The 26,403-nt window shown below is 56.5% G+C and overlaps 1 protein-coding gene and 1 long non-coding RNA gene across 5 annotated transcripts; both read left to right on the top strand.

Annotated features, from left to right (window-relative positions):
- Positions 1 to 3,200: 3,200 nt before the first annotated feature.
- UBAC1 (UBA domain containing 1) lies at positions 3,201 to 26,283 on the top strand. Of its 4 annotated transcripts, XM_089914003.1 has the most exons (11): positions 3,206 to 3,465; positions 7,575 to 7,695; positions 8,509 to 8,582; positions 12,160 to 12,267; positions 13,228 to 13,330; positions 13,607 to 13,715; positions 14,387 to 14,606; positions 17,526 to 17,612; positions 18,333 to 18,471; positions 22,173 to 22,284; positions 22,769 to 26,278. In XM_089914003.1, the coding sequence occupies exons 1-11, from the start codon at positions 3,328 to 3,330 to the stop codon at positions 22,923 to 22,925; spliced, it is 1,368 nt and encodes a 455-aa protein (XP_089770129.1). In that variant the 5' UTR covers positions 3,206 to 3,327; the 3' UTR covers positions 22,926 to 26,278. The 4 variants fall into 4 exon arrangements, with proteins under 4 accessions (XP_089770130.1, XP_089770131.1, XP_089770129.1 ...); XM_089914004.1 differs by lacking the exon at positions 17,526 to 17,612 and having other exon boundaries at positions 3,201 to 3,465; positions 22,769 to 26,283; XM_022578237.2 differs by lacking the exon at positions 22,769 to 26,278 and having other exon boundaries at positions 3,211 to 3,465; positions 22,173 to 22,744.
- LOC149749070 (uncharacterized) lies at positions 8,589 to 12,073 on the top strand. Its single transcript, XR_016393684.1, has 2 exons — positions 8,589 to 9,997; positions 10,114 to 12,073. It is a non-coding gene; the product is annotated as an uncharacterized LOC149749070 (long non-coding RNA).
- Positions 26,284 to 26,403: the final 120 nt, after the last annotated feature.

The raw sequence follows: 26,403 nt of genomic DNA, 5'->3' as shown, positions 1-26,403 counted from the left end.
CCTGGGCCGGACACGCTCAGACCACTCGGCCTTTCTTGTTTCTGAGAGCGACAGTGATCTTGAGAACCTCCCAGAAGGGGCGAAGGTGTGGGCTCTCTCTCTCTCTCTCTGCCTTACTCCTGCTGCACCCCCAGTCCCTGAAGCGGCACCCAGCACATAGCAGGCGCTAAATAAACACACGCTGGGCAGCCAGGTGAGTGCGCCAGGTGGGGTCTTGGGAAGTAAGGCTGAGTTCAGGTGCACGAGGTGCTTCAGGGACCAGCACCTGTTGGATGGGGCGGGGAGGCTGCAGGGTTAGGCCAGCTCTGGGCCGGGTCCTCCCCTTCACGGAAAGTGTCTGGGTCTTTACACGCCACTTAGACCAGCCACCCAGGGGGCCGTGACCTCACAAGGCCCGGCGTCTGCTGACCACTCCCCGAAGCTGGGCAGCTGGGCCTTCCTTGAAGGGGGCCCTCTCCGTGTACACATGGAAGCCTGATCCTTATGTACTAGAGGAGATGGAGGCTCAGAAGGGGAGGAACCCACCGAGGATGTCCAGGGAGTCCTAGGACATCACCCATCACTGCTCCCAGTGGATGCGGTTGGGGAGTGTGCAGCCTGGGAGGGGAGCCCTGCCCCAGGCCCGCCGCTGCACCCCCAAGGGGAGAATCATCACTGACTGGCCTTTCCTCTGGGGAGGAGGTGCCACTGATGGGAGACCACTTATTTACATCCAGGCTCCTCAGAAATATTTTGTCAACACATCACTAAGGACGTCCAGCCTACAGGGATCTGCTCTGGCAACGGGGTCAGCCATTAGATGGGTGGGCAACTCACAGCATGCTAAGTGGTGCCCCAGAGGAGGTGCAACCGGGGCAGTCTTCCTGAGGGAGGAGGTCCTGCGTTCTAGGGAAAGGGCTGGGTTTGCACAGGCTGCAAGGTCAGGAATCGGTAAGTCGGTGGAGACTCATCGGAGGAAGGGTTCTGGGCACGCAAATCCCGGCCGATTCGGCTGATAAAGGCCCCGTGAGCTGCTGATGGATCCGGGCCGTTTATTACTGACATAGTGAAAGGAAGTGGGCTCCCCAGGCCTTCATCCCACACACGCAAAAAGATGACTTTGGAACAAAAGAGGCCACTGACGCCAACAAGAGCTGGGACACGCCACTGTCGAGGAGCCCGCATAGCCCCAGCAGTCGGAGCTATACCTGGCCCCCAAGACAGTCTCTCTGAGTCCATGGGTGGCATCGCCAGTTCTCCCACAGGCTTTCATTTTCTCCTGGAAATCCCCCCTTTGGACTCCATGGGGCCACAACCAGAGCTTTAAGTTGTCCTTATCCCTCAGTTTTCTCCGCAGGCTACTCTGTGTAAAGTGGAGGCGGGGCGGGGGGACCACAGTCTCAGCCACTGCCATCGAGCTGACAGCTGCCCTTGACTCCAGCCCTGCACACTCAGCGGCCCCTGGCCGCCTCCACCTGGAAGTCCCCCTGTGCACCCGGGTCAGCAGGTGCAAGGCTGCGCTCGACCCCCTTCTCAGCGGTGCCCCCTCCTCCGGGAGGTGGCACGGCTGCACCCTGTCACCCAAGCTGGAAGCATTCCTGTCGTTCTTCACCCTGTTCTTGTTTACAGCTGCCCCCGCCCCGTCAAGGCTCACCTCGCGTCCTCCTACCACTGTCTTCCCTGTGCCGTTCAGACCCCACCCCCACGCCGCATCACTCCTCTGCAAGCACGTGGGAGCTTCCTGACTGCCTCCTGCCTCCAGGCCCCCTCCTGTCCTCCTCCTACCCCACCTCGCTCGGTCACCACCATCCACACTGCAGCTCCCCACAGCCCCACGACCAAGGCCAGATGCTTCCGCAGAGCTTCTGCTGACCCGGCTCCACTTGCCCCCCCCACCCCGCCCCATCCTCCCCTTCCTCCCGTCTCCTCCCCTCAGCCCATTCCCTTCCGTTCCAGCACGCTCCGCGGGCTCTGCCCATCCTATTATTCTCCTCTCCTCCTCAGACCTCACACGCCATTGTGTCCCATAAGCTCCCCTGGTGCTACCCCACCAGGCCCTGCTTGCTCCCATGGTCTCCTGTCTTTTGAGACCGTGTCGGCACCACAGCCAGCACTTGTATCGGCTGCGTGAGAATGCCCATTCCCAGGCTATATCCTGGTCTCTAGCCTTAATCATGACTATGTTTTCGGTGAGCAGCAGAGGGTCTGGCTCTTGGAGGCTAAACTGGACAGAAGGAATTTGGACAGGGTCGCAATGGTCATAGGGGAAATGAGGTGTGACTAAAATGCTGAAGGCGTGAGATTCTGGGACCACCAGCCTCCGAGAACAGGAACTGTGCTGTATCCATCTCTGCTCAGCAAACGTTTTTGAATGAGTGAGATGGGATAGTGCAGGTCAGTCACCTGGTCTAGCTCTGGCCCAAACTGCAGCGTACATATTTGTCACCCCACAGAAATGAGTGTACTGAGTGCACAGGTCAGCTTCCTTCCATGTGGGTGCTCGCGAGCCCGTCTCAGTGTGCCTCTGCAGTTCTGCAGCCTGAGCGCTGGGCAGCACCCTGGAGTCCCTGATAGCGGGAATGGGGTGGGACGGGAGACCCCGCATTTCTAACAAGCTCCCAGGTGCTGCTGGTCTGGGGGCCACACTCAAGAGAGACTCTGCTTTAGGGCAATACAGTCCAAAAGAAACACAACAGCAGCCATAGACAATCTAAAATCTTCTGGTAGCCAGAGCTTTAAAAAGGGAAAAGAAACAGGTGAAATCGATTTCAATGTACTTTATTTAACCCTATACATCCTATTATTTCCACATGTAGCCAATAGATAAACATTGTTGAGGTATTTTTCATGTTCTTTTCCTCCCAACTGTTCAAGATCCGGTATGTATTTTACACTAAGATCCCATCTCAAAACGGACTCGCAAGCTCCCGGCTCCCGCGTGGCTGCCGGCCCGCACCGCAAATCGCTCGCAGGTGCGGGACGAAGGAAGCGTCCCGAGAACTACACCTCCCGGCACACTCCGGGCGCGTCCCGTGACGCACTTCCTGCGCGGCGGCGACGCCGAAGCGGCCGCCGGAAAACCACACTTCCCGGCGTGCTCTGGACGCACCCTGTGACGCACTTCCTGCGCGGCGGCGACAGCGCGCCCCCGGCGGCTAGGCGGCGGGGCGCAGCGACGGCTCGGGTCGCGGCGAGTGGCGGGCGGCCGGCCGACGGGAGCCGGGGCGGGGCGGCGGCGGCGGCCAGCGAGGGAGCGCGCGGGCGGCCTGGCCCCGCCCCCGGCCCGCCCCGGTGACCTTCAGGGTCCGGGCCGCGGGCGCAGGCCCCGGCGGCGGCGACGGCGGCGCGATGTTCGTGCAGGAGGAGAAGATCTTCGCGGGCAAGGTTCTGCGGCTGCACGTCTGCGCGTCCGACGGCGCCGAGTGGCTGGAGGAGGCGACCGAGGACACCTCGGTGGAGAAGCTCAAGGAGCGCTGCCTTAAGCACGTAAGGCCGGCCGCGGCTCCAGGCCTCCCCCTCCCTCCGCCCCTTTTCCCGGCCGCCCCCGACACCCTCTGCACGCGCCTCCGCGAGCCGGGTCTCAGGCTGGACGCTTTAGCCTCTCTCCTCTGGTTTAACTCCGACGACAGCCCGGGCGGCGGGGCGCGTCGGGAGCGCAGGCTGGGAGAGGCGAAGTCGCCGCCGGAGCGAGGCCTCTAGCGTTTCCAGCATCCGCGCTGGCTGCCGCGGTGCGGTTCCCGGAGCTGGGAATTAGTGCCCGAGGAAGTAGGGACCCACGGGAGAGGCGCCTTCTCCTGACCTGCGGAGCCGGCTGCTTGGAGCTGCTTCCCGGGGCTGGCATGGGGGCCGGGGCCTGGCCCTGGCCACTGGTGCCCCGTAGCTGGAGTCACTTAAAACAGTGAGGCCGCGGGACTCGTCCCTGCGCCCCTGCTTCCCGGCGGCCTTTACAGCGATTGCGTGGGTAGGTCCGGGAGAAGGGGCTTCTCGCCGAGAGGTCCACTTTCTAAAGTTTGTTCCCACGAGATATTCCTTGTCCAGTTCCTTAGGTTGCTAGTTTTTGGAACTAGTTCTTGGCTTCACCTCTGTAAGCTTCTCGACTCCGTATGGCAGGCCAAGACATCTATCTAACTGGCTGCCTAAGGAAACTCGATCCTTTGCACCGTCTAGTGTCTCCATGTCGGAATTTAGGACAAAGAGGCCACAGCCTCTTAGTGTACATTCCATGCGAGAAGTGATGTGTCTATTAGTGTGGTCTCCAAGAATAAACGTGCGGTTACTGCTCTAGTGACTGCCTATAAAATACTCTTGGGTCCCTCTTGGGAGTATGGTTCTGTGGAGGTGTTCTGTAACTGTCAGACGACAGGCCAGGGAGCGTTCTGGTTGGCAGTCCCCTTCTGGAACACGCTGGACGTGAATAACCGTCTCAGTCTCACATCATGGGGGAGGGGGATCCAGGCTCACACACTTGGCTGCTTTCTTCTTTCACTTCTGAGCCAGTCAGGTGATTTCACCATCTAGAAAACCACCACGACAGCAGTAAGCTGCAAGGCTGGGAGCCCCATGAGCACGCAGGTTCTTAGAGCCAGGCTCGTTGCTTGTCCAGTACATTTTTTAAAAACCCCCCTGAGACGCTGTGTCTCACCCACTCAGGACGGAAGCCCCTTGAGGGCTGGATTTGTATTCACACACCCAGGGCCAGACTCTTGGTGGGCCCATAACAAACGTGTGGATTAATACCAGCACATTGCTGAGATACTGCGGGTTCAGTTCCAGACCACCACAACAAAGCGACTAGCACAATAAAGCGAATTGCACGAATTTTTTGATTTCCCAGTGCATATAGAAGTTATGTTTACACTGTAGACCATTATGTGTGCAATAGCATTATGTCTGAAAAAGCAACGCACATACCTTAATTAAAAAATAATGCCTTGGGAAAAATGGCACCAGTAGACTTGTTCAACACAAGGTTGCCACAAACCTTTAGTTTGTAGAAAACACAGTGTCTGTGAAGCGAAGTAAAGCAAGGCACGATCAAACGAGGCATGCCTGTAAACGGAAGTAGATTGTCCGTCCAGAAGCGCGTGCCCGTGGCACGTCACTTGCCAAGTCAGGCCAGGAGAAGTGAGTGGGTACATCGGTGTGGCGCCGAGTTAAACTCACTGATGGTAAAGGGTTGGCCTCACTGTCCTGACGTTGATTTATGGAGGGGGACGAAGGGAGAGCTCCGATTCACGGACACTTGCCGAGGGGTTTCAGGAGCACACTCAGGGTTAATGAGACAGCCAGTCTCCACGTGGTGCTAATTATTATGTTCCCGATACTGGTTATTCCCGTTGCTGTTGGGATGTATCATTTGGGATGTTTTCTGGCATTACCCTGCTTTGACCTGAAATTTTATCCACTCTGCAATCTCTCCAGGTACAGAGACCCAAGCAGCAGGGGAGTTTCACAACCAAAGAGCCGACATAAATTATGGGACTCAGAGCCGAGCTGTCAGAAAGTACTCCCACCTCCGTGCCCATCCCATTCTGCGGGCAGCGTTCGCTGCCCCGTGAGCCAATCAGCAGGCTTCAGTTAGGAAAGAGAGTTCTCAAGTTGTGGACTTGAATGTCACCCTGGAAACCAGTCCCTGAGTGGTGTCGCTGCTTCGCTTCTGTCCCTCCTTCCCGGTTTTCCCTTGCTGCCTTGTTTTTTCTTTCCTCCTTCCCCTCTACCTTGAGAGGACACTGTGCGTTTCTTCCCCCGACAGTACTCCTGGGAGTTTTATTATTTTTTATACATTTTTATCATGTATATATTTTTAATTAATAAAGTTGCTTTATTATTGAAGGTTTATTATCATAACTCTTACAGAAATGGATTGTTATTGTAGCCTTTCCCTTCTTGGTATTATATAGATTGGGACCACCATGGTGGTCTCTAGCCCAAGCTTGGAGAAAGGGGCAAAGTAAACCATCTTGTGTAACAGGAGGTTCATGATTTTAAGAGAGTTACATCTGCGATGTGGTAGGTGTTTTTGGTATGGTAAACCTGCATGAAATGGCCAGTATGTAACCTGCTAGTACGGCTGTTAACATTTCTTAGATCCCATGAAGGTGTATCTTCAAATGACCCGTGACGTCGAGGGTAAGAGAAACTAGTCTCCGCTCTTCTGGGGAGGAAGCGCTTCACTGGGTGGGTGTCAGAGCCTCCCCCTCCAGCGATGGGCTCTGCTGGGGCTCCTTTGCTCTCAACAGCCCAGCTTGCTCCCTTGCTTCTGCTGAGAACAAAGAGTGAAGTAATCGTGCATAGTATGGGTGACTCACGCTTATGTTTTGTTCCTGGCGCCTGTCGACGCGCTGCAGACTACAGCTTTTTTCAGGAACCAGCACGAGGATTATTTTGGAAAACTGTGTTTCATAGACTGTATTATGAACTTGGCAAATCAGCTAGCCTGCAAATTTTAGAATTAGAAGCAGCACACCCAGTACTTCTGGGAGCAGAGCCATTGTGAGATTCCAGGGCGGGGGGTGTTCTCTGTCATAAATGGTCAGAGTGTGTCCTACTATTGGCTGGATTCCACTTTTGTCCCTAACCCCCCCCCCCTCCCCGGCCCCAGTTTTGTGTGCATCTGTGACTGCCCTGAAGCCCTTACGATCCGCTTTTCCCGTTTCCAGTGTTAGATTGCTGAAAACTCCAGTTGCTCTTAAAACGCCATTGTTGAGAGGTGAAGTACAGGCTTAGCTCCTCTCTTTGGGTGAGCAGTGACGTGTGCAGGGTACCTTTGGTGACAGAGAGAGGTGCTAAGGCAGCCCCGCTTAACTGAGGAAGGCTGTGAGGACCCTGGCACTGGGACCCTGGGGTGGGCATGTCCCCAGCGTCGCAGCAGCCTCCCTCCAGCATGGACTTCAGCATCACTCCCTCAATGTGTGTTCTGGGGTTTGTGGGCCGCTGATCAGTGGGACACAACCACGTACCAGGTGAGCCCCTTCGGGCTCCCAGGAGGGGCCCCGCCAGCCACATCTGTAGCTTGCTTTAGGGTCTCTGTGGCCGTCGCTTGGTGAGCTGGGGGCCGAGCCGAAGCTAGTCGTGCCTCCTCAGGGTTTTGTGGGTGTCTAAGTGTTCAGGCCCCTATTTCTTGCCCCCGTGGACCGGCCTCCTCTCTCTGCTGTGTGTCTCTCTCAGCTCCCTCTCGTTTACCTTGGAAGGAGGGAAACAAGTGCACAAATCATACTTAAATCTTTAGGTTCTTGGGAAACGACGGCGCTGCTATTTTCACTTTTAAATCACTCTCCAGATATTTCTAGACTAAGGAAGCAATTCGGGTAGCCACTAATGGCCAACAGGGCATTCTGTGTCAGAGCCGTGAGCCTGTTTGCGAGCACTTGGCGGGTCGGTGGCCGAGTGCTGGCCTCGGGGACCAGGTGCTGTGGCGTTTCCTTTGGCTTCCACCGTTGCCAGGGATTCTCTGGTTTCATCTCTGCTTTAATTTCTTAGCTAGTAAGAAAACCAGTAAATTCTTGGTGTGGCTTCGGGTGTCAGGTCCTGTGTTATTACTATCATGATTAATTGATCTGCTGTCTTGAAACAGTGTCTATGTTTTTTTCTTCCAGTGCGCTCATGGGAGCTTAGAAGACCCCAAGAGTGTGACCCATCACAAATTAATACACGCCGCTTCGGAGAGGGTGCTGAGTGACACCAAGACCCTCCTGGAGGAGAACGTCCAGGATGAAGGTAAGGGCGCCTCGCGGGCCGGGAGTGGGCAAGGGTGTGGCACCCTCAGCGAGGACGTCCCGAGTGGGGCTGAGCAGGGAGACGCGTCGGTGACACGGTTTCATTTTCTTTATTGAGACAAGCGTGCGCCCTGGAAGAAAACAGCAGACCCTGAGGCTGCACGAGCAGCGCGCGTCTGAGAAACCAAATTGAACTTTGTTATTAATTCTGTTGCCAAGCAAAACTAAGGTCCCCAGAGCTGCTGCAGGCTTTATTTTGGGGGCTGGAAAGTACAGCTGTGGCAGTCGTTTCAGACATCTAGGAAGATGCTCTAACGTACACACATCCATTTATTCACTCAGAGGTTTGTGTGTGGAGGCAAGCACGATTTTAATTGTGGGATTCCCTTAAGTAATCTGTTCTGGAAATACTGGAATATCGTTTGCAGACCTCCCTAGCGTCTGGTTGGCAAGCCCAGAGCCAGCTGGGCGCTGACCACATTGTGGACTGTGGCCTCACCACACCCCAGGTGCTTAGCTCTGAGGGTGAGACTAGATGCTCCGACCTCACAGACTTTCAAAACAGAAGAGCCCTTAAAACGAGAATGCCGGGCCCCTCTGGTGACCCTCAGCCAGGTTCTTGCCAGGCCTGAGCCTGTAGGTGAGCAGGGCCGGCGGACGTGGGAGCCGAAGGGAGGCTGCGGCTTGTGTGGACGCTCCGTGGAAGAGGGGCCCAGAGGGGACCCCTGCTTTTCGGTCCTTGGGTCACCTGGCACCCTTTATGCCACTTTTATGGATGTGAGATAATAACCAGCACGGCGCACTTTTTTCCCAGATGTCTTATTGCTGATCAAAAAGCGTGCTCCAGCCCCGCTCCCCAAGATGGCTGATGTCTCAGCAGAAGAAAAGGTGAGTTTCAGAGTTGGGAAGTGGATATCGATGTGAGGGGAGGTCTCCCACATTGAAGACGTGAAAAGAAACATCTGTACGCTGGTTGTCTGTGGACCCTGCCGGTCCCGTGGTCACAGGAGGCACGGTCATGGGGTTTTCTGTTGTGGCCGGTTGGCCAGTTGACTGACGCCTTTCCTGGTGGCTGGTCTGATGACCGGCTCTGCTTTGGGGGCTGCAGAGAGGAGATTGCGGCACGTTCTCGGGGTCGGGTTTAATCTTGAGCTCCCGTCCCTCCTCTCCTCAAGCAAGTCCTGACAGAAGAAAGTTAGGAAGTCGCTAAAGACCACCCACAAAGCAAGGAATACAGGTGCAGGGGCGGCAGTGAAGGCTCCTGGGAGCACCGGCCGTCGCGGAGTCAGTCCTTAGAGTTGCCATTCGGCTGAGTCTTCCCTCTGATGCAGGCGGCCTGGGGAGACTGTGCCGCTCGTTACCTGTGTAGTGGCCGCCCTGGAAGCTCGCTCCTCAGAAAGCCTGGTTTAGGAGGCTCATCTGTACGTGGAAGATTTACTCTGTCAACAGGCCTTTTTCTGCTCTGAGGCCAGATACCCGGGACAGAGCAGTGCCGTGCTGGGGGGCAGCCACATGAACGCCCATCTTTCCTTGGCTCCAGGGGTAGAGTTTCTTACTTACGCTTCAAAACGCCCAGGAGCATTCACCCCAGAGAAAGCAGGCCAGACTCTGGGCCGGGCCCCGGGCCTGGTGGCGGAACGAGCTATTTTGGGTCTCCTTTGGGACAGGCAGCCGGGAGGAGGCCCTTCTTATCTGCAGCCACACCTGCCTCGGCATGGCAGGCTGCGGGCACGGCTGCCCACTCCGTCGGGGCCTGCCCCTGAGTCAGCCCTGTTTCCCAGAACTGCTGGGTGGATCCAGTTCTCGGGTTACCATTTTGGTCGTTGGCAACAATGTGAACCTTGGTGACTGTGAACAGCGGGTTCCCATCACCCCCACGGCTCTGGGTAACTTGCAGGGCTGTGGCCCTCACCTTTTTTTCTGTGCGTATTTGTAAAATGTAATATTGTAAAATGTTAATGTCCGTTTTTGTGAATTATTAATTTTTAAAGTCAAAGTAGCACGTGTATTTAGAACGTCAAATAATACTACAGATGTTCTAATAAAAGTCAGTAGCCTCCTATCCGTCCTGAGTCACGCACTCGAAAGGCAACCACTTGTAATTCTTTTCCACTGTGATTCTCTTTCTGATTTCTAAACAACACGTCTTATTGTTATTTCTTGGATTATCAACTTTAGACACTGTTGGCTGCTTCTCGGTGGTCTGGGGAGCCCCTCCCCCAGCCTCCCCCCTAGCTCTTGCCACGAGTGTCAGATCATAACGTTGGTCAAAGATTCAGAGTCCCCGTTGTTGTTACTATTATGTAAGTGTTGCCTTCTGGAGTGAGCAGTTTGCTAAGGTTAGCTGTCCTTTCTTTACGTAGAATTTTGTTTTTCCTGGAGTCAGTAATTGCTTCCTTGTTTTGTTTGTTCTCTGTAGGCTTATCACTGGTATTTCAGATTCTGCACCAAAATTGATAAACCCCTCTGAAAACAGGGTCACAAGTGTGAGGCCATCTGCCGCTCCCACCTCCTGGAAGATGCCCCTCAGATCCTTCCGTCCGTCCACCCGCATGAGTTGTGCAGCCCGGGCTGGCCTGCCTTCCTCTGTGCGGGTCCTCCTGCATCCCCCGTGTCTGCGTGTTCCCTGACCGCAGGCCTGCCAGCTCGGAGCAGCCCCGGGTGGTGCACTGCTCACTGGGTCCATGGTGGGTGGGCTCAGCTGGGCCCTGAGCTTGGGAGTTGCTGTCAGGTCTGCTTCCCTCTCTGGAGGCTCTGTGGAGGCTCTGCTTCCAGCTCTTTCAGGGGTTTGGCGGAATCCAGTTCTTGTGGTTTGGAGGGCTGGGGCCCTGTTTTCCTGCTGGCTGTGAGCCGGCGCCACCCTCGGCTCCTGGAGGGTGTCTTCAGAGCCAGCCGTGGGAGGTCTCACGCGTTGGATCCCTCTTGCTTTGAAACTTGATGGCCAGAGTTAGCCCCGTCCTGATTCAGGGCTCGCCTGATTAGGTCAGGCCCACCGAGGGTCACGTCCTTCAGGTCGCCGTGCTGTGTGATGTGACCTAACTCCAGAGTGAAATCCACCCGCCACAGACCCAGGGTCGTGCGACCGTGATTGCCAGGGGCAGGGCTGTGGGGTGTCTTGGAGCCGTCTCCGCCTCGTGCCTGCCGTGGGGCTGAGCATCTTGCTCTTGACTTATTCTTGGTTCGCTGGGACCAGACCCCCTCCAGCCTCAAGGAAGGGCAGGAGGTCTGGAGACCCTGCGTCCAGCGTTCGGTGGCTGCTGAGCGAGCGCCAGCTGCGTGCGCGATGGAGGTCTTGGCCCTGTCTCCAGGGTGTCTGTGTGGCAGGCGGGAGCCGGTCAGCTCTACTCTTCTTTCCTCTGCATGGTCTGTTTCCTCCTCCCTGATTCCATCTGGAATTTCACGGCTCGCTTTGATGCACGTCTTTCCCCATTTGCTGTGCCTGGCACATGGAAGCTGGAGTTTCTGGAAGTTTTCTGGATTGTTTTGGTCGATTTCCCCCCCGCGTTTTGTCTTTCCTCTTTCTGGATCTCCTGTTGGCTGTCGGACCTGCTTTCTGAGAGATGTTTAAATTTCCCAGCTAGACGCCTGTTCTCAGGTTACCCGTCGCGGCGTCCTGTTGTGCTCCTGGCCCTCCGAGGGCCGTGTTACAGGGCTCTCTCTTTTCAAGCTCCTCTCCTTCCTTCACCCTCTCTTACTTTTCCTGCTTCTGTTTCGGTCTCTGTCGTTCACGTCGCAGCCTTTCCTCACGTCCCCGTCAGAGGCCCTGGGAGGCTGCTCTGTGCCTGGCGGGTCGTGGCCGCCCCTCCTGCCCAGCGTCCCGGGAGCCGAGCGGCGTGGGGCTAGGACAGCGCCCCTGCTCCTTGGCTCCTTGGCTTGGGCTTCTCGGCTCCAGCGGCTCGCTCCCCTCCCTGCCCCGCCCCCTCCGGCGTGGCCCTCGGGCCCCAGGCTTGGCCGGCTGTCCTCCCCGCACTCGGCCTCATCCTTCCAGCTGTCCTTCCAGCTGTTTGCCGTCCTCTGAGAATTCGGTGCTGTCTCTCCCAGTTATATTTCCTTTGTTCTTTTTGTTTCTGCCATCTCTGTTCCTTCGTCGTCGCATGCGGGGCTTCCAGAAGGAGCAAAGGTGAGTGCGTGTTTTCGGCCAGTCTGCGTGGTCCTCTGCAATCACCTGCCCGGCCGTCACTCCCATGTGATGGTCATTCTGTGGCCACAGGAGACACTGTCTGTCTTCCCTGTGTCCCGCACGGCCACGCTCCAGCGCCAGCAGGCCGCGATTGTGTCCCCTGTGTGTCCCTGAGGCCGTGCACAGAACTCTCCAGAAGCCTCCCTGCTCATCAAGGGGTATATGGCTCCAGCTCCCAAGGACACTCGTGTTTTCCCTGGTTAGAGCTCTTTACTCAGCAAACATGATCTGGTCTTTTGCTGCTCTTTACTCATTTCCGACTTTCCAATTACTTTTCTGTGTTAGAAAAAACAAGAGCAGAAAGCCCCGGATAGAGATGCTATCTTCCGAGCCACCGCCAACCTGCCCTCCTACGACATGGACCGGGCCGTGGTGCAGACCAACGTGAGAGACGTGAGTGCCCGCAGGGCCTGCGGCCACCGCCTGGGAGCCTTTGCCGCCGCGTGGGGCTGCGGGAGTTCCCGGAAGCCCCTGGGGAGCTGGGCGAAGGGGACACAGGAGCTCTGTGCACTGTTTTGGAGCTTCTTGTAAACAAGTTAATTCAAAATAAAAAGTTTGAAAAGACGTTGAAAGGCAGGACTGGAAGGATAGATACTATGGGAAAAATGTTAGTTTTGTCCTGAGTTTGGTAAAAAGCTTCCAGAGGGAAATCTGACTCTTGTTTATCTTGGGTCGGAAAGTTCTGCGTTAGCAAGGCTGGGTGTTTCCAGTGCTCCGGAGGGAGGGCCGGGCAGGAGCGGGGCGGCCGCCCCCGGGACCGAGGGCCAGTCGGACGTCTCTGCCTCACGCTGGTTCGCTTCAGGAACACGCCTCTCCGGGGTCTCTTCCAGAGAGCTCCTCGTTGATCAGGGCATTGGAACCCGGGCACACCTGTCTCTTCCCAGCCTGTGTGTGTGTGTGTCTCGCGATGGCCGACACTTACGGGGGTTGGGGGAGGGAGCTGGCGGGGGGCGGTTCTGACGCCAGTCCCAGCAGCCCCGCGTTTTGAGAAGATGAATCGGCCGCAGGTGAAAATTAGAGACCTGTGTCTGTGGAGCCCGTGGAATCAGTCACTTTTCTTCGGTGAAGCCAAAGGAGGGCTCTCAGCTCACCTAGTGACCAGTGGGCCAGACGCCTTCCTCGTGGGCTGGAGGGCTGAGTGACATCACCAGGTGTTGGTGTGTCTGTGTCACCGGCGGGAGGCCGTGTCACTGTACCAGCCGGAGCCTCTCCTTCGCGCCCTCCTGAGACACTCCACTCCTGTTGTCCTCAGTTATCTGGACATCGTGTGACTCACAGGTCTGGAATTTTAGGACAGGGCACGTCATCTCAGATCCAAGTAGCTGTGTTGGGCATCTTTTCCTCTCTCTGCAGTTCCAGACGGAGCTCCGGAAGATCTTGGTGTCTCTCATCGAGGTGGCACAGAAGTTGCTGGCGCTGAACCCGGACGCGGTGGAATTATTTAAGAAAGCAAACGGTAGGAGCGAGCCCCAGGGTGGACGCTCACCCTCGGCCGTTCCCTGCACCTGGAAAGGGCCAGTGGGTGGAGGCTTGGTGAAGCGCTCTCCCCGCCGTCCCGTGTTGACACAGGCGACAGCCGATGGTCCCCTTGCGGCTTTTCTGAGCTGTGAGAGACTTGCCGCAAACGCCTGGTGCTCAGACACTGTGGCGGTCCCCCAAGGGGCTCGGGCGAGCACCCCTCGCGCGGCCGGGCGCTGCCTGAGGCCCTCACAGTGCCGTGTCTTGCCCGCAGCCATGCTGGACGAGGACGAGGACGGCCGTGTGGACGAGGCGGCCCTGCGGCAGCTGACAGAGATGGGCTTTCCCGAGAGCAGAGCCGTGAAGGCCCTGCGGCTAAACCAGTACGTGCTCCCTCGCCACACACGGCAGGCTTGGTCTTGTGGGGTCCCCCGTGGGACCCAAACCCTTTGATTGAATTGTTTCCAGTACATGTGAGTGTTTAAAGAGGACCTGAAATGCATGTCCCGGAAGTAACGTGACTGGGCATCTCCAGGTGTTCCAGGGCGTTGGAAATCGACTCACGTACTGGGAACGCAATGTATGATGATGGTTCTGTGCATTTCACTGGGCTGTTGTTTTATGGGAACTCCCATCGAATCCTGCTCACAGCAGGGCCGTGGTCAACTGCAGAAGTTTATGTGGTGGTGTCCACAACAGTCCCCTGTAGTCCTGTTTCTAGTTACTTGCCCTTCGTTTATGTTCACATCTGAAATAAAGCATCTGTAACTGACGGGTGGTCAGTGGGCTGTGTTCTTCTTTGCTTTGGACCCAAACTCTCGGGTGTACCTCCCGGGTTTGGTTTCCTTTACTTTGCCCGTGGGTTTCCGTGTTCTGGCCGGGGCCTCAGGGCAGTTTGGGGCAGGGCCAGAGCTCCAGACATGCCAGATCCTCATTACAGGGGTCGGCAGCTCGTGGTAGGGAAGCCATGAAGTCCGAGAGGCTTTTCTTGGGGAAACAAAGGCCCTGGTTCCCTGGCCTGGGGGTGCTGCACAGAGCCCGTCTTACCTTGCAGCATGTCGGTGCCCCAGGCCATGGAGTGGCTAATCGAGCACGCGGAAGACCCCACCATAGACACGCCGCTTCCAGGCCCGGCCTTGCAGGGAGAGGCGGGCGCCGAGGCCGCCCCTGCCGCTGCCGCCGGGACCAGTGCGGAGGGTGAGGGGGACAGAGACGAGCTGACGGAGATCTTCAAGAAGATCCGGAGGAAAAGGGAGTTCCGCGCAGACGCCCGGGTACGTGTTGACGGGCCTGGGTCGGGCAGGTAGAGGTGCTGGTCAGGCTCCCGAGGCCGCGTCGTGCAGAGGAAGCTGCCGCCACGTTGGCGACCTCAGGCTGAGCCGCCGGCCCTGTAGGAAGCGAGGCGGGGGGAGGAGTCTGCAGACAGGCCTGGGGCCCCTTGAGTCCCCGGGTTCAGCTTGAAGTTTTCCTCACTGGCATCCAGGTGGCTGTGTTTTCCTCCGAACAGTTAGTCCACACACCTGGCATCTTGTGAAAAACTCGCGATTGGGTCCTGTCCGTATTATAAGTGTCCTCGTGCCGAGGGGTTGGTCCGGGGTGCTGCCCAGAGACTGGAGGGTCACCCGCCCACCTCGGGGACCGTCTTGTGAGCGGGGAGGCTGGTCAGGCTGCCGGCCACCAGGTAACCCGGCGTCTGTGGGGTTCAGGGTCCCAGGGTCCCGGTGCCTCTGGCTGTACGTGGCCAGCTGCCCTTATGTGCATCTGTACGGCCTCCTCTTCACCGTCACTTCGTGTTTGATGCTTTCGCGTCGCCCTGTTCTTTGTCACTGTCTCTTCTGTCATTAGGTGTAATTTTAATTGAACCTTCTTGGCTGTTTCTCATATTTCGAGGATGTTCTGTTTTTTTCAGATCATAGCTCTGTCTGCTCCAGGCGTTAGGGCTCCGATACTTCGTGTCCTCCTGATTCTGCCTGTGGCCTGGTTTTCTCAGGGTGTGATGCCTCATCGTGGGCTCACCTGTGGGCTTGTGTTTCCGTGGGACTCCCCAGTGGCCGGGCCGTGGGGTGCCCTCTGTGGTTGATTCAGAGTTTGCTTCTGCGGGGTTGAGCGGGACCCCGAGCCAGGGGCCAGCTTTCGTGCTAACCATCCGGCAGGGCTCCTGGGCCACGCGGAGTGTGACCCACGGCGCTGGGGTGTGGGTCTTCCCCTGCCCCTCTCTCTGGGGATGCAGACCCTGCTCAGGGTCCTGGTTTGAAGCTCCAGCCCCCTGCCTTGCATGGACCCGAGGTCGGTGTCCTGTGTGTGATGTTAGGCCCCAGCCCTGCACCGATGAGACCTGTGCCCACCATCCCCCCAGGGCACACCCTCTGGGAGGCTAGTTTCTTGTTCCTTTGTTTCTGGTTCTTCGGGATTTTCCCTTTTTGAGTTCTGCTATGTGTTCAGAAGTACCTGTGTGACTTTAGTCCCGAGTTTCCCGGTCCTGAAGGAAGTGTATCTCGTTGGCTTAGTCTTTTGGGGAACCCAGCCCAGGTCTGGCACTTGGGCCCCTGTTCGGGAAGGGCAGCCTCTCCGTGGATGGGTCCTTGTGCTGTCGGGCTCCACGCTTTCTCCCGTGGAGGTCCTGCGTGGGCCTCATCAGGGCTGCTGCCGGGTAGTTCACGGTCTTGGTCACCGACTTAAAGGCCTTTCCTCCTCCGGGTGTCGTTCTTGACCGTCTTAACATGCTCATTTTCCCAAAAGGGTGTCGAGGCTTGAGGGACTATAGGGCCTTTGATCCTGTACCAGTCAGGGGGATGGGCCGGTAAGGATCCAGACGTTAGTTTAGATCCTGGGGAGACTGGATCGGACAGCAGGGCTTGGACTTGAGACCCAAACAGACGTTTTGCTGCCTTGCACCCCCTGCTCCTAACAGCCCCCCCAGCACCCCCCCAGCTGTAGGCAGGACAGTGACCGTGCAGGGCCTGTGGGCGCAGGTTCCCTCTCCCAGTGCTGGGAAGACAGGCGGGCGGAGCATCTGGAATCACCCCCAGATGTCCTGGGGCATCATTTCCTGGGCTGAGACAGAAGTCTGGAGAGAGGATGGTTTTTATTGAAACCAGTGGCAAAGGCTGTCCTATCCTTGGGTTTCAGAGTAGATTCTGGGCGATTTTATGTGACCTTGATATCCAAATGCTACCGCGTGGTGGGCCCTGCGCCCAGCGATTGCTCACGGGGCCCTGGAGACAGGAAGTGGCCCCGGCAGGCAGAGGAAGTGGATCCTAAGCAGAAAGCACTGACTGTGAAGAGCTCACTGCACGCCGCTTGCTCCAGCTGAGCGCCCCTCCTGACCAGCCCGCTGCTGCTGCTTCTGCTGGGCTCTCTTTGAAACAGTGCAGACTGACTGCACAGTGCACGGGGTGGTGTCCACGAGGCCAGAGAGTGCCGGGGCCGCGCGAGCATCCACATGGTGGATGGGGCCGGCGGCGTGAGGCCAGCCGACATCCGTGCGACAGCTGGGGGAAGATGACGTCAGGACCTTAAAGGGCACGGTCCGACCTTCCGGGAATTAAGAGAATCCTTTGAAACTTTGATGGAGGCTTTACCTTTTTGGGCAGAGTTGAGCCTTTCAAAGGTTGTAGAATAAGTCAAGGATAAAGTGAAGGCATGTGTCGTTATGTGACTTTTGTCCGAAAGGTGTTCCCTCCAAAAGGCAGCATGTGTTGAACTTGCAGCTTAAATTTTGCTAAACACGTTCAGAATTAATTTTAGTTTCATTTTTTTTTTTTAAAGATAAAGTGTGTCACAAATCACTGACATTCTTGTCTCCGCTCAAATGGGCACTGCTGATGTGAGCTTTCTCTGACACGCTCGTCCTGGATGACGAGCCCTCTGGAATAGGGTGCGTGAGGTTGTGAGGACAGGTCTACCCAGACAGTCACGGGGACACACCTAGAAGGACCTGGGGTGGGAAGGCGAGCCTCTGGCCAAGAGCAGGTGCGCCTTCCACCTCCCGGCTCCGTCCCTCTGTCGTTCAGAAAACCAAGAAGTGTTTCAGCAGAGCTGTAGGGAAACAGCGTCTTGAGAGAGAAAACCCCACGGTGTTGCTTTAAGACATCCCCTGCCAAGGTGCTGCTCGTGAGACGTGGCTCAACCCCACAGCCTTGCTGCCGGGGCCCCCGTGAGCACGGCACTGAGGCCTGCGGCTTCTCCTCTAGGCCGTCGTTTCCCTGATGGAGATGGGATTCGATGAAAAGGAAGTGATAGACGCCCTCAGAGTGAGCAACAACCAGCAGAGCGCCGCCGTGAGTACAGGCCGCGCCCGGGGCTCCGCGTGTGTCCTGAGCGCTGTGTGTTGGGTCACCTTCCCGTGCAGTCCGTTACTTTGCTTTTGAAGTGAAACAATGGGTAGATGGTTCAAACAGTATGCAAGTTTTTAAATATTGAGAAAATTCTGGGCTTTGCCTTTCAGAAAAACGTACATGTCCTGTGGGTGACTGTGTTACACCCTGTGCACACGCGCCCGCAGCCGATGGAGAGCTGCCTGGGGAGGGGCTGGGGGCGACAACTTGGTGCACTTGAGGGAATAGAGCCAGTCTGGCCCACAGGAACCAGGGAGGCGAGGTGGGCCTGTGCTTTAGCCGTTCCTCACTCACTGATGAGCCGAGGGGTGCTCGCTCACGCCCAGGGCCGCTTCCCGCGACAGAGCCCAGGTGTGCGGTGCATGTCTTAACCTCTTCTCCCAACGCTCGGGCGGGTGAAGCTGGCGCCCGGTTCAGGGCCTGGAGAAGCTGCAGCCGTTACGTTGCGCTGCGGTGCCAGGATCTGCCAGCAAAGCCAGGCTGGTGCTTCCTGTGTGCGGCCCGTCCTGACGTGTGTAGCAGCTGAGTCTGGGCTGGGCTGGCTTTTCTGTCAAGGCCCCTGCCGGTCAGGGCAGCCCTGGGAGCTGACCAGGAGCCCTGGCTGCAGTGTTTGGGTTGATGGGGTCTGGAGGGCGCTAACAGCTGTTGCTCTTGTGTTCGCAGTGCGAGTGGCTGCTGGGAGACCGCAGGCCCTCTCCTGAGGAGCTGGACAAGGGCATCGACCCCGACAGCCCTCTGTTTCAGGCCATCCTGGATAACCCCGTGGTGCAGCTGGGCCTGACCAACCCTAAAACCTTACTAGGTGTGTGCCTTCTTTCTGCTTGTGCAGGGGCGGGACCTGCCTGCCACACAGATGTCGCCGGACGATACCACAGCCGCCACGCCCCAGCAGCTGCCCCTGCAGGGTCCCGGGCAGCTGCAGCCTGAGTCACTGTAGGGCCCGGAAATCAGGTCGTGCTCGTGGCGTGACAGCCTCTTGTGCGGTGACTCCATTCAAGGTGTGAAGAACCAGTTAAAGTGGGTTATCTAGTCTGGGAGAGTGTAGCCAGCACCCAGCAGCTTAGGGCCGTGTGTGAGGGGCTGCTGGTTGATTGTAGCTCTTACTCTTTGTAAGGGTTTCTTTGGCATTTGTTTTGACTGTGAGATATAATACACATTCAAAAGCGTACATAATTTTTGTAACTTTGAAGAGTAATAATAAAACTAATAACCGTGTTCCTGCCACTCAACTTTAGCCTAGGGTCCCTGGGGCGCCCCCCGCCCCCTGCTGCGGTGACCACGCGAGCGTTTGCCACTCCTTTGCTTCCTTGGCCGCGTTGCCGCGGGTGTCTGTGCGCTCAGACCATTCAGTTGCCGCCTTTTGTGTTCTGGGCCAGCTGCTGGGACCGACCTTCCGCAGGGCCGTAAAGTGCTTCATTGCGTGGGTGGCGTCAGTACCGTGGCTGACTGCGCTGCACTGCTGCCCGGCGGTGCCTGCGTGGCTTCCTGGCCGGCGGGCTGCTCTGCGCGCTGCCGTGGCCGCTCCCGTTGCAGGACGGTTTCCGCAGGCCTTGTGCCCCGGGCCGGGCTGGCGGGGCCCAGGCGTGTGTGTGTGTGTGTGTGTGTTGAGCCTGCTGTCCAGAAAGGGCACCCACCCCCTCCCCACCCCACCCCCGTCCCCGTCCACAGCAGCTCAGCCCTGCCGCCGGCCCTCCCAGAGCAGCCGCCCAGGAGGCACAGGTGCTTCTGCGTGCTTGGCTATTTCCCTGGTCTCTAAGGCCCAGCCCCTTCCAGAAGTTCCAGCCTCTTCTAGGGCCTCCGCTGGGAAAGGCCTTCTGCCTGACGTGCGGCTGCTTTCCCTGTTGGGTCGTCTTCTTATCACTCAGAAACTTCTTCATGCCTGCCACGCACTGATCCTTTAACAGACGTTTAGATCTCAAAGATCATTCGTCGGTTTCTGGCTTCTTTATTTATCACTTTGATGAACAGATATCCTGTATTTTAATGCAGCTGAACATGTCGGTTTCATTGATGATGTCAATGTTTAAAGAAAGCCCCCTGATCCCAAGGTCAGGAAGACCTTCACCTTTATCTTTTTCTAGTAGTTTTAAAGTTTCTTATTGAAGTCTGTGATCTACCTGGAGGTGTGTGTGGCATAAAGTAGGGAATTTTTCTCTTTGTACCCAAATTCTGTACTTCAGTGATGTGTCTTATCGTGAGTTTATTTTCGTTCTTGGTACCAGGCGCACGGCAGTCCTTTCCACACCGAGAGCGTATCTTCCCGCCCTCCGGCTCCTCGGCCACCTCGGGAGATTCACATATGCTGCCTGGGGTCTGTCCAAAGCCTTTTCTAAAGCGATTCTTTTAGTACCTGACCACTGAGTGTGTGATTTGCTGTAGGCTTTTTTTTTTAATTTCTGAAGATATAATTGGTCAGATTAAGGAAGTTCCCCTTTCCCTCCAGTTTAGACGCTAAGAGTTCTTAATCATGGAGAGGTGGTCAGTTTTCACTGGATGCTTTTTCTGTATCTATTGAGATGACCGTGTGGTTTTACATCTGCTAAATTGAGTGTTTCTCCCATTTCTAAAACAAACCACACGGAGTGAGTGCCACCCAGTCTGCAGGCTCTGAGTCGGTGACCTGGACAGGACACACACTGGCCCAGGGTCCTGCCCCCTCAGGCCCCAGGTCCCAGGCCTCCTGCAGCCGCCAAGTCCTGGCCTGGAGAGAATGACCTGCCTGTGAGGTCACCGGCCTGTGGGCACCCCTGCAGCTACACACTTCTCTCAAGACATTTCCGGTAGGATTTTTAATGACCTTTATCTCTTTAGATGAAGTACAATAGTCATTATAGAACATTTGGAGAAGCACAGAAAAGCGTGAAGAAGTGGAAGTCACCTCTCCCTCATCGGCGGGTTTCCTCCTGGTGGTCCCGCGGGCTCTGGAACAGATGCAGCCACGCTGCGGGGCAACTTTATTGTGCTTATTTTCTCATCCCATTTGATGCCTTTTCTCTTGGTGCACTTTTTACTCCTTTAAAAATGAGATTTTAGCGGTACAGGTGTTTCAGTCTATAGATCTGCCACGTTATTTAACAAATACTATTCCCCTGTTTCTGGTCGTTTAGATTGTTTCTCGTTTTGTTGCTTTTGAACCTACTCCACCTACTCTTTGGGTGCAGCTCCCGTTCCCTAAGGACAGGTAGCTCTAAGTCAGATGACCCGGTCAAAGAATACAGACGTTTAAGCTCTTGGTGACGTCTTGACAGCTGACGGGGCCTGTGTCTGGCTGAGGTGCCGCGCTCACCCCCACCCCTCGCACAGGGACCCAGAGGCTCCGTCTATTCCTTTGTTTTTCCTCCAGCCGTTGGTGTTCGTTCACTTGTCCCCTCTGCACCGTCCATCCGTCCTGTTTCAGCTGCCTTGTTGACCTTAGGGCTTTGTTTACGGCTCTTTATACATTAGGAGCATCCTTGGTCGCATGCCGCACTTTTCATTTTTAATGCACGAGACGTGCAGGAGAAAGTCCTTCCTCAGATACATCTTCATCTCTGGATTTTCATACTTAATGCTTTTTTCATCGTTTTGTGCAGCTCTCTCCTCCTTCTGGAATTACTTTTGCTAAACCCGCTATATTTCGTTCTCTCAGATGTCACGTCATCTTTCTGGATTCTCTTTCTGATATTTTTAACTGGTTTGCAGAGGATTTTAATCAGGAGGGCTTGGTGGTGGTGGGGGCGTCAGGTCGTAAACGTAATGAAATCAGACTTTCATGCTGAGCCCTGCGGTGAGGCCCTGTGGCCCTGAGCAGCTGTGAGCGCCTTGAATAAATGCTTCCCGTGAAGCCCATAAACTTGGGACCACTTTCACTGACATGGTTCGACGTGGGCCGACGTGACAAGGTCTGGCATAGAGCCGTGCTTCCCAGACGTGAGGGCGACCGTCCGCCCTGCGGTTGCTGGTGAGTCTCCACCAAGTCGGCCGGCGTGTGTCTGGGCTGTAGAGCTGTTTGCTGGGGGCACCTCTGTTTGTGGGCGGACATTTTATGGAAGTGTTTAGAAATTCAAAGTTTTCATTACAAAGAACTGCTCATTTTTAATGTGCTAGTTGTTGTTTTTAAGTCATTCCTTAACATTGAACATTCTGATTTTTCCAATCAAGTATTATTAAATTGGCAACAGTATCCTTATGTAAGTCTTTTCTGCATTTGACTGTTTTGTCAGGGTAGGACTGGAAGTGGAGTTACTGAGTCACAGGCTGTCACTATTTTAAGATTCCCGGTAGCTGGTGCCAAACTGCTTTCCAGAATCGCTGTGCCCGTGAGCGCGCGGGCACGCTGCCCTGCCCTGCCAGCAGCAGTGCCCTGTGTCACCTCTCTTGATCAGCAGACTAGACACTGTCGGATGGTGGCTAGAAGGGGTTTCTGGGCCCCTGGCTATAGAGGACGTCCCTTTTAGTTCCTGCAGCCCCATGTCTGGGTCTGTGGGGTGCGGTCCCTCAGGCAGCCCCGTCGTGTCCCCGCAGCATTTGAAGACATGCTGGAGAGCCCGCTGAACAGCACCCAGTGGATGAACGACCCCGAGACGGGCCCAGTCATGCTGCAGATCTCCCGCATCTTCCAGACCCTGAACCGCACGTAGGCCGCGTGCTCCAGCCGCCGGGCCCAGGAGGGCGGCCTCTTACTTCCCAGCCGAGGGCTGGGAAGAGCGGGCAGACCCCGGGGTGCCCCTGGGCTGGGGAGGGGAGAAGGGCGGGGCGGAGGGGGCCCCACCCTGGGCGTTGGGCACCCAGGCCACACTCGTGCTTGGATCTTCCTGCTGAAAAACTTCTGTGGCGGCAGCGCGCTCGGCCGTGCCTCTAACCTCTGACAGTGTTTACAGACAAGGTCGTCACCCCGGGAAGGGGTCACCTCCCTCCAGTGTCCCTCTGGGCTCTTGAAACGCTACTTGAATTGACCTGTAGGCGCTGCTTGTAGAGTCCACTTGTTATTTGAAAGATGGCATGTTTCAATCCAAAGTGTTAACGTCAAGGGTACTAACTTAAGTAGAAGAGCTCGCAGACGACTTTTCTTTAATAAATAAATTCCCCTTTTCCAATTTTCTGTCTCGGTCTTATTTCAGTGCCAGAGAGGAAGCTGCGTGCGTCCTGGTGACGTTCGCACTCGCGACACAGAGCACGCACACCTCCTCACCCGGGATGCTTGCTGCCGCCCCGCTGACGCTTTCTTGGCAGACTTGCATGTCTTACTTGGAGTCGAGGGACCGTGCCGTCACCTAGCCGGCCTGCGTTCCTGAGTCTCCGACGGTGGAAGCTGAGTGCCACAGGGACTTGCCCTGCCTGTCTCTGGCCGCCGTTTTTTTTAAACATTATCTGTGTTTTTAAATGAGAAACCAGCCGCGCCATCCGGGGGGCTGGCCTGGTGCGCGCCAGTGCGGACACGTGTGGGTGCGGATGGGCCTCAGACTCACCGAGGGCAGATTCTTTCCTGGCAGATGTTTCAGGGGGTCCCTTGGTTAGAGAAGATCAGTGCACAGGTCAGATCCCCCTTCTCAGACGCCCGTGCACTGGCCACTCATTTTGGTCAAAGAAATCCTGTCCCTTTGACTCCCCTGGACGGCCAGCCTCCTGCAGACACAGTTCCACATTGCTTCTTCCAGGTTGGAGGGAGGGGACCGTGGTAGCTAGGCGTCTCCCAGGCGGCTGGCAGCCCGCCTGGGCTCTTCCTTCTGTGACGTTTCCTTCCCCGTGTGGGGCCCCTCGCTGCGGCCGCCCTGGGCCCACCGCACCCGCCTGCAGGGGGACACCTGTGATGAGCCAGCCCCATGGCCCTGCGGTCCGATGCCCTTCACCATGGTTCCTGGAGGACCTTTTCTTCCTGTGCGCCTCACGCGGGTCTCAGGCGGCCCCTGGCGGTGTGGGAAAGATGCCCAAGGGGAGGCCTCTGCAACCGAGGCCTGCATGCAGTCCAGGGAGCCTGGGGTTGGAGGCTTGTGTCCTGGTTGGGGGATGGGGTACTGCCCACGGGTGGCCAGGGGCGGGCGGGAGCCTGGGGGCGTGGTGATGGTGGGGCAACCGGGCTTTGCAGCCCTTAGGACTCACACTCCCTTTATAACAAATACCCTTGAATGCCTCCTTTACTGTCTGTGGTGAAATTCCCAGAAACTATAACCTAATTACATGCCTAGTTTAAAAAGTCACTTTAATGCCATAACAGGAACCTGAGATCCTCAGGTACAGCTGTTGCAGAAGGAGAAGATGAAGTTGTCCATTCCTTATAGAGCAGTCCCTCTGCTCTTGGTGGTTAACACATTCAGGCCACGACAAACGTGGAATTCTGACTCAAATACTGGGGAGGATTTGCCACTGGTGACTGACTCAGGAGGGGCCTCGGGGCTTGACAAAGTCACCAACGCTGCAAAGTAAATTCTCCCCGTGATTTACACAGCAGTGGCATTCCTAGAAAATTCCTAGAATTAAAGAGTGTGTGTGACTGACGAGATGGTCACACGTTGAGGTGTGGGGAGGTCATTTTGGCTCATATGTGATTTGGCTTGAACTTACGGCCTCTCAAACACGCGCTTCTGCTTTAACCATTGAAGAAAAGGATGCATTTGACAATCAAAATGGAGTCACTGTGGTTCAGGCTTCGAGGATGGAGCTGGGGGCCGTTGTGGATGTGGTTTCAGACGGTTCCTGCTTCACTGAGAACTTGAGTTTTCTTTTTCTTTTCTAAAAAATATTTACTTATTCATTTGGCTGTGTTGGGTCTTGTTGCGGCACGCAGGATCTTCATTGTGGCGTGCAGGCTCAGTAGTTGCGGCACGTGGGCTTCTGTCTAGTTGTAGCGCACAGGCTCTAGAGCGCGTGGGCTCAGTAGTTGCAGTGTTGCAGGCTTAGTTGCCCTGCGGCATGTGGGATCTTAGTTCCCCAATCAGGGATGCTACCCGAGGCTCCTGCATTGGAAGGAGGATTCTCAACCACTGGACCACCAGGGAAGTCTCGAGAACTTGAATTTTCTTTCTTTCATTTTTTAAAAAAATATGTATGTATTTATTCATTTATTTGGTTGCACCAGGTCTTAGTTGCGGCAGGCAGGCTCCTTAGTCGCGGCATGCGAACTCTTAGTTGTGGCATGCATGTGGGATCTAGTTCCCTGACCAGGGATCGAACCTGGGCCCCCTGCATTGGGAGCGTGGAGTCTTAACCACTGTGCCACCAGGGAAGCCCCGAGAACTTGAATTTTCTGACCTGTATGAGACCCAAGGCCATCACCAGCTGTCCTCAAAACTGTTTGCTAGTCGCCGCCACCTGCACCCTCACGGTCTCAAGGTTTCCCCTGGTAACTGTGCATTCTGAAGCCCAGCCGACCCGAGCACCCTTCCTTCTTGCCCGCTCCAGTCCTAACTCTTGACAAACACCTGATGCGATTTTGCGGGGTTTCCCTTTACAGGCCTCCCCCCTCTTATAGTCCGGAGGACACAATTCGTGTGCTTCTTGAATCTGTCTCCCAGGCTATGGTCCTCAGTTCGACTTGAGTAAAACTCCTTTCCATTCCTGTTACAGATTGTCTATTGATTATTTCCGTCCACACAAACAATGCTGAGTTTGAAGCAGAATTAGTTTCTAGGCCCAGATGACGTCATGCGAGGCCTCAGCTGCGTGGTGCCCGGTGGCCCAAGGAAAAAGCCACGCAGGTCAAGGAAGCTGCTCAGGGTTTGGGACCCGAGGGCAGGGCCAGGTGTGTGGAGGATCCAGTGCTAGAAGAAACAGGAGCGGACGAGGGTAGTGGGTTCACCTTCAACGTCCTGCACACCTAACGCACCTCCCGAAGGGTCCCTTCCGTTCGCCCCCACGCTGCACAGCCTTGCCAGGCGGAGGTGGCTGTGACTGCTCTGTGGGGACGTCAGGTGGATGCTCCAGTTTTCCAGGTCATGAAGCTTGACACTTATTAGTGACACGCTCCCCTGAAGGTTCCTTAGAGCATCAGGCTTACATCAACCCGATGGGAGTGCTTTTACGGCCGTGTGGCCGACGTGGGGACCCAGTGTCGTTCCCAATCCAAACGTTGGGTGCTTGGTGTTAGGAGCAGGGAGAAGGCAAGGCGGCTCGTGGAGAACCTCCCCAGTGGTCAGCCTGCAGACGCCGTCCTGTGCAGCGCCGCTCAGAGCGCACAACCGCGGCCCCACCCGGCCTGAGGCCACCTGCCGCTCCAGGACCTGGGACCAGGGCACGGGGCCTGCCGCCCGCCCCCTCTCGGGCTGTGGGTGGGCCGAGGACTTTCTCTGTGGAGGGCTGAGTCAGGGAACCGTCCGGGCTCCGGACAGGTGAGTCCTTGGAGAGCGTTCCTGCGGGGACTGCTCCCCGTGCCCAGGCGCCGGCTGGCGCTGTCTGCTGCTGTCCCTGTGACCTGGATGCCCCGAGCTTGTTGAGCGGCTGAACACTCCCACCGTGCTTTGGTGACGTGGGAAGCTCAGCGCACTTGCTGGCCCTTCGTTGGAGAAAATGAGTTTGCCACTCCCAGTGGGCTCTTCCTCCGTAGGCCTGCGTTCTGCCGCGCCCCTCCTGGCCACGCCCATCAAGGCCTCGCCCCCTGCGGACCACACCCCAGGCCACACCCCTCCTCGCTCGCCAGGCTCCCCCCCCCCCCGCCCCCCAGGCCTGTCCTCGCGAGGTAGGTCCGGTTTTCACCTGCATGGTTTTAACGGGGCTGGGGAGTCGTGGGAGGAGCCGCAGCGGGGAATAAACGGCTTCTGCT

This window comes from Delphinapterus leucas, chromosome 6 (genome assembly GCF_059928025.1).
Source record: "Delphinapterus leucas isolate spDelLeu-1000000601 "Yukka" chromosome 6, BTC_Dleu_Yukka2, whole genome shotgun sequence".
NCBI classification, from domain to species: Eukaryota; Metazoa; Chordata; class Mammalia; order Artiodactyla; family Monodontidae; genus Delphinapterus; species Delphinapterus leucas.
This window is presented reverse-complemented; position numbering and strand designations above follow the sequence as displayed.

Bases quoted from the DNA above. Each gene is read 5' to 3' on its own strand.
- UBAC1 (XM_089914003.1), top strand. From the start codon at position 3,328: ATGTTCGTGCAGGAGGAGAAGATCTTCGCGGGCAAGGTTCTGCGGCTG. The intron at 12,268-13,227 runs GTGAGTGCCCGC...CTCTCTCTGCAG, and splicing joins TGCAGACCAACGTGAGAGAC to TTCCAGACGGAGCTCCGGAA. The intron at 22,285-22,768 runs GTAGGCCGCGTG...GTCTTATTTCAG, and splicing joins TTCCAGACCCTGAACCGCAC to TGCCAGAGAGGAAGCTGCGT.